General features: G+C 40.8%; 1 protein-coding gene and 1 pseudogene across 1 annotated transcript; one reads left to right on the top strand and one right to left on the bottom strand.

The window, feature by feature from the left end:
- Positions 1-824: 824 nt before the first annotated feature.
- LOC107292873 (olfactory receptor 11G2-like) lies at positions 825-1,769 on the bottom strand. The gene has a single exon (XM_029285242.1). It carries the CDS (start codon positions 1,767-1,769, stop codon positions 825-827), a length of 945 nt encoding a protein of 314 aa, XP_029141075.1.
- Positions 1,770-9,683: 7,914 nt separating this feature from the next.
- On the top strand, positions 9,684-10,623 carry LOC107292872 (annotated as a pseudogene).
- Positions 10,624-10,924: the final 301 nt, after the last annotated feature.

Here is a 10,924-nt window from a genome sequence, read left to right as displayed (position 1 = left end):
CTAGGTTATTTGATGGACCACCTATTTCATGTGGTATTTACCCAGAGAGTAATCTCCAGCCTTGTCAAGATTCTTCTGAAATTTATTTCTGTCTTCTAGGAAGTTAGTTATTCCATTCCAATTTGTCTCATTTACAAATCTGAACAGCCTTTCCCAACCTCTTTAAGTCATTAAAAATATTGAAGAATAGACAACCCATAAGAGATTTTGAAGAAGCTAGAGAAGGAATTGTAAACATAAACAACCAAGGCATTGCTGACAAATCAGGAGACAGCATCTTATCACATAAAAATGGAAAGAAATCTGGGAAGAATTCAAATCACTATAAGGCAGGGGTGACAAACTGCTGGCCCATGGGCCGGTTTCATCATACCGGAGCCACGCCCACCCCATTGCCGGCAACGGCGGAAAAGCTCCAATACGTTGCGCGACGTCACGTGACATCACAAGTTTGACATGTCTGCTATAAGGGACTCTTCCTTAATTAACTCACTGTAAATGAGGCTGGGAAATTTCTCTTGCAGTTATCAACACTCTGAATTTACCCCACTCTACTAAAATCTATGTTCTTTTTTTCCTCTTAATTTTGTCCAAGTGTGTGCGGCTTCACAGGATCTAAGATGAAGCATTGCCATATTTTATATGGCTATGATGAGGATGAGGTGGGGCCCAGGGACATTTTTTGGAAATAAAGAGGAGGCTGGACATTGAAAATTTCAAGATGACATGAACATTATTTAAAGAAGCATGCTTTTTGGTTTGCATTTTCTGTAGCTTTTGGTTTGATTTTCCTTGTACTGTATCTTTTTTGTGTAAACAAACAATTACTTCTTCCATATCAGTCTCACCTTTCTTGTTAGCAACCTGCCAAGGGCTTCCTTCACTTGATTGTTCCTCAGACAGTAGATCAAAGGATTGAGAAAGGGTGTAATGGCGGTATAGAAGAGGGTCACAGCCTTTGTGACTCCTAATTGACTTTCCCCACCTGGTAATAAATACATCGCCGCCACTGAGCCATAGAAAAGTGAGACCACAATTAAATGGAAAGAGATGGTAGAAAAGCCTTTCCTAAGACTGTCGGAGGTCTTCGCTAGAGTGAAAATCACAGTGCTGTAGGAGACCACAACAAAGGAGATATTGCCTATGAGGAGACCATTGAGACAAATCTGGCTGAAAATGGGAGCTTTTCCAAGTGGAGGGCAGGCCAAGGATAGGATTGGACCAGGATCACACAAGAAGTGGTCAATGACGTTGGCAGCACAAAAGGACAACTTAGAGATCAACTTTGCTGGAACAAGATACCACAGAAAGCCAACAATCCAACAAAGAGCCACCATAAGGTAGCAGAAGCTGTGAGACATAATGTGTGAGTAGTGCAGAGGGCGGCAGATGGCCACATACCGATCCAAAGCCATTGTTGAGAGGAAAAAACATTCGGTGCAGCCAAGGGAGAAGAAGATGTAGAACTGGATGAAACACTCATTGAAGGAGATGATGCCACCAGGGACCGCTAAATCAAAGAGCATGCGAGGCACCGTTGTGGAGACATAGCACATTTCTAACCAGGAGAAATTGCTCAGCAGGATGTACATAGGTAGCTGGCCCAGGTGGGTGTCCAGAAGCACCAAGATAATAATGGTGATATTCTCAACCAAGGTGAGCCCATAGAGAATAGCGAAAAAGATGAGGAGCAGCAATCTGCTGTGTGGTCCAATTCCGAATCCCAGCAACACGAATTCCTCAACCGAAGTCCAGTTGGATGATACCATCTGGAATAAGTTAAGATAATTTCCATCCTTAACCATATTCTCTAAATTCATTTAAATATCTTCTTGCACTATTTTGGACTTCCCTTCCAAAACAAGAAGCTAAACAACACTCCCCATGTTCATCACTGGGTTACATCTTTGCATACTAAAAATCAGAGGGGGGGAAGAGGAAGGAAGGAAGGAAGGAAGGAAGGAAGGAAGGAAGGAAGGAAGGAAGGAAGGAAGGAAGGAAGGATTTTTATTTATATCACGCTCATTTAATGAGTTCATTTCAGATGTATACGAACACAACGTCTGGAGACCATGAAGTTTGTAACATAATGGCTCACTGCCTTCTAGAGAAACGGTAAAATGAGTAAAGGAGACATTGGCCTGACTGTTCTTTTTGACATAGATCTGGCTAGCATTAAGGACTTATCGCTCACTGCTTCCCATGAAGTGGCACTCTCTGTAGCTATAGAAGGCAGGATAAAACATTGATGGGAATTTCCTCTAACTCCTTCTTTCCAAAAGCTGCACTGCAATTACAGCTCCCTCTTGTACAAAGTACAAGAAAACATCTATGAAATTCTCAAATATGATAGAATTTCACGAGACAAGACAATTTTTGGAAATATTTCTGAACTTCTCCACTGTGTTTCACCGGAATGTAGGAACGTCCCTTGTATCAGAATTAAATCTTTAATCCATTAAATATAGTATTGTTTCCTCTGGTACTCAGGCAAAACTGCTTCCTCATTCCCCCCCCCCCTTCCATTTGAATGTCTGAATCTTGTCGACTGCCTGGATATGTCCCTGCAATTAATTTGGCAAGGTTTTCTTTTTTCAGAAGTGGTTTGCTATTGCCTCCTTCCTAGGGCTGAGAGAGAGTGACTGGCACAAGGTCACCAAGCTGGCTTTGTACTTAAGGCAGGACTAGAACTCACAGTCACCTGGTTTCTGGTCTGATACTACACCAAATCACTACACCAAACTCTCTCTCTCTTCCTCATTAGGCACACCTTTATCCTTGAAAGGATGCTTAATTGCATTGAAATAGGTGTTCGTTATTCAATTATATTTTTCTCAAATTTTTCTTAAGGGGGATGTTCAGAGAGGAGAAAGCAGAAGATGCATCAAATATTCTGTTACTAAATAGTTTGGATGAATCCTTCGTTTAAAATCTGACTGCAAGAAGGACTCAGAAAATAAACACTATTTTGTGCTGAGATATATATGCAAAGTGGAAGAGATAATAAACAGAGATGGATATTTATTAACTGTTATCAGTGAAAGCAGGTAACCCATATATTTGTCTGACTGTATTACAATTTGAAATGAAGTTTAAAAACCACAGCCATGGCTTATTGTTGTTAGTCATATATATTGTTCTCATACCATCTTCCTGACCAACCAAATCTCTTCTTTCTTAAGAAGGTGATAGCTGATCAAATTAATTTCTCCATGGTCCTTCCTCACAAAGTAACTCCTTATTTTATAAGAATAGTTCATGCTTTACCTCAGGGTTACTCCCTCCAACAGAAAGGATGTTGAAATGTGTTAGGATTAGGGAATGAGAAAAAGCTGTCATCCATTCTTACAGTGATGCTTAAAATTCATAGTCAGGGACTGAGCAGGGAGAAGGATGTGCTGTAATTTACAAACCTTGAAGGCTGGTGTTAAGCATTGGGTGCCTTTGGGGATTGTGTCTCTCAAGAACAGAGATCATTATCCATAAACCCCAAAGAGTGTTTCTTCGGGGTTCTTTGGGATTGTTATTTAAATGGAAAGATGCTATGTTTTCTAATAGTAGAATGAAGTCAATTCTTTCAGATAATCAATCCTTTTGTCAAATGTCTATGGAGATTTCAGTCAGCTATGTCATGGTTGTCCCAAAAGTGCTTTTTCAAAAGGCAACTGGACTTTGTTTTTTCCTTGAGGAAGAGTTTCGCTTCTCATCCAAAAAGTCTCTTCGGTGATCTGAAAAAGCTTCTTGGATGAGAAGCGAAACGTCTTCCTTAAGAAAAATAGTTGCCTTTTGAAATAGCATCTTTGACAATGGTCAATAGCATCTAATGGTCGACTTTTCTGAGCAAACTAGTGGAGAGAATATGTTGTAGAGCAGGGCTTTTCAGCCTTTTCACCCATTGTACCACTTTTAGGATATGGCAATATCCGAGTACCACTAGTCGCCTAGTAAGGTGTCAAAAACTTGATGACCAAAAAAAAAAAAAGGAAAAAAGTGATAAAGTACAGATAGTCCTCGACTTACAACAGTTCGCTTAGTGATTGTTCGAAGTTACAATGGCACTGAAAAAAGTGCCCCTCAAGGCACAGCCAAGCAAGACACCTGTCTGCCCACCCGGCGGCGCTCTTCCTCCTGTCCGAGGTTTTATTGTTGTGAGCATTTCTGTTGAGGATTGGCAGCGTGAGTGGGATGGAGGTGTTTGGTTTTTATTTCCCCCGTCTGCTGAGTGGTTGCATCAGGTTTTGGTCACTTCACAAGACCCTGGGACATTGTGACCATCATAAATATGAATCAGTTGCCAAGCATCTGAATGTAAATCACAAGACCCTGGAGATGCTGCAACATTCCAGCTGATCAGCGCTTCTTCTGGGCTCAGCAGAAGCACCAGGATCAGCACCGAGATCCAGCTGGCGCTGATCCTGGCGCTTCCGCTGAGCCCTGACAGCCCTGCAGCTCCAGCCATCTCTCGCTCAGGCTTGTGCGGTGCTGCCACCGGTTCAGCTCATTCCCCTCTCCCGCTACCACTTTTCTAGGATGGTCACGTACCACCTGCCAGGTGTCAATGTAGCACAGGTGGTACCCGTACCACTGGTTGAAAAGCCCTGTTGTAGAGGAGGCAGTCACATTTGAAATGTTACAGAAAAATGTGCATCTGCTAGGATAAAATAATAATAGATGCCCAAGTAATCTGTGGATACTTTTCAAGATATGTAGGATCTTGCTTCATTGCATGGAAAACCAGTTATCAGAATCTTCATTTATTCTAATCCTGGATTGAGGATTAAAAACAGACATTGCTGTTGCCCAGGTCAGAGACTTGATCTTATGTTAGTCACTGGATGCTTTGGAGCTCCAAAAAGAGTGCCATAGCTAGGTGGCAAGGTTGGTTTCTCTTGGGAGGGTCTCCCTCATGACCTGCCTGGGCAAAATAGTTTGCAATCCAATAAATCCCAAGCTTCCATTGTTCCTAAGTATTTCCTATACAGTATATTCTGCCCTTGGCCTTCAATCCATCTTCACCAACACATTTGCCTCCTTTATCAAAGATGAACATTTGTTGAGATTGAATTACATGCCTTTCTCCTCAAGAGCAGTGTTGAATAAATATCTAAGTTCTGCATCTGGTTTTTCAATAATTTTAGGTCACGCATATTTACCAAATGACTTTGACTTGAGAGTTGATTTGAGAGTTGCTGAAATCCATAGTAAAGGTGACATTAGAATATTCTTTTTCTAATTTTGGCCTTGATGATCCCATCATTATTAGCTATATCAGATTTGTTTTCCATGCATTTATCAACAATTAAGTAGTTTTGAATGTTTTTACTAAGCCTCTCCTGATCCATCTATGAGGATGAGAATCAAATGCCTTTTCAAATGCCTTTTTACAGCAAATCCAAGCCATAACAGGTTGCCTTTTCTTTTCTTGGAGATTTTAAGGATAATGTTGTTTTTTGTGCTACATGGATTTGTGTTAAGTGTCAGAATCCAAATATACTCCATCTGTAGTTATTACATTAAGTTCTTTTTGTTCAATGAGGGAAAGTGAATTTTCTTTCAAATGAGAATATAGTAAGTTTTCGAGGATTCCTGCAAATAATTAAAATGATGTGGGAAGGCAAATAAAAGATCTATAGGTGTCAGGATTGTTGGCCATTTCTTTGTGCCGTAGTTGTGTGAAATATTTTGGCCAAGCTTGGTCTGTTCTAGGAAAGATACAGCAGACTTTTCCTTTTGTAGAATGCTGCCTCTGATCACTGTGACTTTTTATTAATAATTTTATTAAAGAATATGTTGTATAGATGCAAGTAATATAAAGTATAAGTGCAAAGAAAAAAGAGAACTTTTTGAAAGAGAAAGATGTAACTTCCACCTTCATCCCAGCAAGCATAAACAACTTATCACCATCTCTTAAAATAAAACAATCTCTTCACTTCATATCTCACCTCATTTTTTAATAAACGTATCTTTAAACTCTCATCCTCCATCTCAGTCAGCAAAAGAGTGAGCATGACGAGCTGTGGTGGCGCAGTGGTTAGAATAGAGTATTGCAGGCTAATTCTGCTGACTGCTAGGGGTTCGATCCCTACAGCTCAAGGTTGACTCATCCTTCCATCCTTCTAACACCAGTAAAATGATGGGGGCAATACGCTGACTCTGTAAACCGCTTAGAGAGGGCTGTAAAGCACTGTGAAGCGGTATATAAATCTAAGTGCTATTGCTATTGCTATTAAGGGTTATCAAAAATGATAATGTTTTATAAACTCAATCTAATAAAGCTACTTTAATTATTTAATTATTTATTATTATTAAATTATTAATTATTTAATTCTTTTAACATTTATATCTCATTTTCCATCATTAGACAAATCCCCCAAATCTCATCGTTCAAATCTAATCTTTAAAAATCCAATAACAGTTACCAGAGATAACAGCACAACTGTTCTAACCTTAAACAAATTTAATATACAGCAAATGAGCGGTTTCCTATATAATTCTTACCTTTAAACAAAATTTTAAAATATCATCATTTAGTCCTGGTCAGAAATTAATCCATTAAAAATTTCCAGAAATCACATTATCTATTTTGATCATGATTAAATAAACTAACTTTGTATTCCCTCTCCTTGCTCTTAACAATGGAAATCGTTAATCCTTTCAAATATTGTCCAAACACTTGGTTTATTTTCATTTTCTCTTCACCTCTTCTCACAAAATCACTGATAATATGAACAAATAAAAAACTCCCTTTTTATGACCCTGTAATCCCTTAATTTGGGGTAGGGTCAGGTCAACTGGATGGAGCTGAGCATTTACTGACCAGATGCCCTTCCTGATGCCTGGGAGGAGTTCACAGCAGATTTTTTTCTTTGCACCTTAGGAAAGAAACATCTTCTGCTACCTGGGATTGAATTCTCAATGTTCCGAGTGAGAGGAAAGAGTCTTCACCACTAGATCATCAAGCCGCTCAAACAATATTAAATATATATATATATATATTGTAAATCCAATGTAGAAAGGTTAACAGCCAGTTTCATTTGTATATTCAATATTTCAGAGAAAGGATTGGTGATTATGTTCAGTAATTAAAACATACCTTCCTAACAGAGCATTGTGAACTGTGGGCCTCTGTCAAACAAGATATGATTGGGAAAGTTTTGTTTCAGGTAATGTGTTGAATAAATTATCCCAAGAATATAGAGGAAGCCACAAGAAAAGAAATCAGATGGTAAACTAAGCCTTTGACATAGGGCAGTGGTGGCGAACCTATGGCACGCGTGCCAGAGGTGGCACTCAGAGCCCTCTCTGTGGGCACGTGCACCATGCCCCGGAGATGGCAACCGTTCCTCTTCAACCAACCACCTGCTAACTTGGCGAGGTTCCACATGGCCGGATGCATTCCAGCACGACTGGTTTCCTCCCCCCACGTCCCATCCCTCCTGGCCTCGGATGCTCTCCTTTTCCCGGGCATGACCCACTGCATCGCTTCCTCAACTGTCGGCCATCCGTCCAGTTCAGAGGCAGCTTTTCTGAACTGCTGGCGGCAGACTGTGGAGCCCCAGAGTGCGCCAGTTGAGGGCCTGGCAGGCTGTGGTTGCTGACGGACACTGTTGGCCCCCATGTGCTCACTGGCCTCTGTGTGCAGGGGCTGATGGTGTCAGGCAGCAGCCGCCCCGGCCCCTGCCTCGCCTTGCCCTGCGGCAATAGCACCCCTTCCCTGCCTTGCCTTGCCTCACCTCACCCCACAGGATGAGCCTCCTGCCACCGTCCCACCTGCCAGAGACCCCCTGGATCTCCCTCAACCCTACCCGGCCCCCACAGGCATCCCTCCCCACAAGCAACATCGAGGTGACCACGTCCACCTTGGCCACACCCACCCAGTGTGCCATGACCACAACCACGCCCACCCAGTGGGCCACGTCCTCCTGGCACCTGGCGATAAATAAGTGGATTTTGGGTTGCAGTTTGGGCACTCGGTCTCTAAAAGGTTCGCTATCACTGACATAGGGAAATCAATAATAAATTTCAACAAAGCTCTATTCCAACATTTACGTTTCAAGATGTAACAATCTAGTACTGTAAGTTTATTTATTAGTGGCAAGAGGAAATCACCTTGACTTTGAAACCTGTTCTAATGCAAAGCCCTTAAAATCACAGAGAAAGAGATGGACATTTTAAATACTCAAAAATGTCAGCTGGATATCGGGTTATGTTCTCAAGAACATCTTACTGAGCCTGATGGAAAGGAGTTGCTGAATGCACGGTGAGAAGACTGCCTTCAAAGGTTGACCATAAAAATACAGCTTCCAAGATGAATTCAGCAATTCAGCCTGTATAACAAAGGAGTATGCTGGATTTGGATATTGGAGATGAGCTGAGAAGGGCTGTTTCAATAAAAGGAACATTTAGGGCAGGGGTAGGCAACCTTGGCTCTTTTATGACTCGTGGACTTCAACTCCCAGAATTCCTGAGCCAGCCATGCTGGCTCAGGAATTCTGGGAGTTGAAGTCCACGAGTCATAAAAGAACCAATTTTGCCTATCCCTGATTTAGGGGCATTAGAATCCCACTTCATGTGGACCTTCTCCTTGGTGAGATGAGCCAGTGTTATGGTTGCAACTGCCCTTGTTTTCTAGTTTGCTGGAAAAAAAAGAGTTTTGTGTGTTCTTGTGTGTGTGTGTCGCTTTCTGAGAATCACTGGTCTTCACCTTGCTAGCTTCAACTTTTATATATTGAGTCTTCACATTGAATACTCTTGAGAAACATGTCCTCTCTTGATTTATCCATTCTCATAGGAAATTTTATTTTCATGGAATTAAATCTATTCTCAGTAGAGCAGTTCCCAAGAAGCTTTTCTTTGTTGGATGAAATGTGTAGCAACCTTTCTGAAATTTCTGGTTTAAGTTCAGTATGAAGCATATAATCAAACTTAAATCCTTTGTCCCTTCACCAGCAAGTGAAACTCTGAGCACCAGACATCCTGCCATGTCCTTGTCTGGTTGTAGCTGCTCATCCTGCACTGCTATGGTAAATAAAGATTTCTTAACAAACCAAAATAGGATAATGTAATCTCAGAAGATAAATAAGATTTACTAAGATTGGTCTGGGCGGCCCTGGATGGTTTCTGGAAAATGCAGATTTATTAAAGGAATGAGTCTTGTTGATTAAATTGTTAAAAGTAGTGGCTTGGTGGGGAGAAGAAATGAGGATCACTTTGGTCAATTTCTTATAGAATATCTGTGGCAGCTGACCGCTAGAATTTGCTTGGATTTTTAAAGAATTCTGCACCAGAATTAATTCTGAAACATATATTTTCTCAGATAAGAATGTATACACAAAATCACAGAATATTAACTTTTTAAAAAACCTCAGTGTGAAGATGGGGGGAGGGGGGGAGGAGATGAGTGAATGACAGATACGTAGCAAAAAGAAGCAGAGCAGATAAGACTGAAATCAACTTATATCTTTTAATAGGTATCCAACTTATTACAATCTAAATGACTAATAGATAAATGTATTGCATCATGATCCAACAACTCTACAATAGAACAGACTTCTTTTGGCTGCTATTTCCAAATCCTGTTGCCTGCTCTCTCTAATTCATACCATTTCAAAAAAAGTTGCATCAATTCTGAGGCTCAAATAGGAAACTTTGGATCAACTGTTACTCTGGGAACTGTGCTCTAGATGGAACAGTTTAATGCGTCAACACTGCAGGAATTCATTCTGCTTGGCTTCAGAGTTGGACAACAAGGACGTCTGCTGCTTCTCATCTCATTCACAGTGGTCTACATCTTCACTTTGGTTGAAAATCTGGTCATCATCTTGGTAGTATCTGAAGATGCTCAGTTGTCTCGTCTTCCCATGTACATTTTGCTGAGCAACTTTTCCTGGCTGGAGGTCTGTTATGTAAGTGCTACAGTGCCAAGGATGCTCTTTGACCTGTTCTTCCCAGGTGGGGTCATCTCTTTCCATGCCTGCTTCATCCAATTTTATGTCTTCTTCTCCCTTGGCACCACAGAAGGCCTCTTCCTCTCAGCCATGGCCTTGGATCGGTACTTGGCCATCTGCTGTCCACTACGGTACACACAAATTATGTCTAAAAAGTTCTGTTTCGTCTTGGTGACTCTTTGTTGGATTATTGGCTTTCTCTGCTACATTGCCCCTGCATCCTTGATCTCCAGGTTGTCCTTTTGTGGTCCTAACTCTATTGATCACTATATCTGTGACTCTGCAGGACTTCTAGCCCTAGCTTGTCATCCTCCAGAATCTCTCTCTCTTTTCTGCTATGTCACCAGTTCTACCTTAATTCTGGGCACTTTCCTTTTCATTATGATCTCCTATGTGGGGATTATTTTCACCTTGGCAAAAAAAGTCTGGTGAAAACACTGGAAAAAAGGGCTTCCAAACAGTGTCTTCTCACTTAGCTGTGGTGACCATTTTTTATGGTTCTTTGGCCACAATGTACATTGGGCACACTGAAAAAAATCGTACTGAGAATATTAAAGTGATGACATTGTTCTACTCGGCTGTTGCCCCTTTGCTTAACCCCTTGATCTATTGTCTCAGGAATAATCAGGTGAAAGGTGCATTGTCTAGGACCTTGAGAAAGAAGGGAGTTATATAGGGAAATAAAAGCAATTGTAATGAATTATGTCAGGATCAATCATTAGTCATACTTGCTAGGATAGATCAATAGCTGTGAAAGTCAGGAGGCCAACTTCAACTGTGGACAAAGAGGAATAATGAGATATTAAACAAATTAATAGCAGGGAACCATTGCAGGGGCATAAAAAGTTAATAGTAGGGGACCATTAAACTTTAATAGTAATATTTCCCTTAATACCAATAATATTAATTCTTGTAGTCTTAAAAGTAGTAGAAATATTAAAACCAATAATGCTGATTCTTGCAATTGTTATTTCAAA

This window comes from Protobothrops mucrosquamatus, unplaced genomic scaffold (genome assembly GCF_001527695.2).
Source record: "Protobothrops mucrosquamatus isolate PMUCROS unplaced genomic scaffold, P.Mucros_1.0 scaffold1441, whole genome shotgun sequence".
Lineage (NCBI taxonomy): Eukaryota > Metazoa > Chordata > Lepidosauria > Squamata > Viperidae > Protobothrops > Protobothrops mucrosquamatus.
Note: the sequence above shows the minus strand (reverse complement) of the source record. Positions and strands in the feature narration are given on the sequence as shown.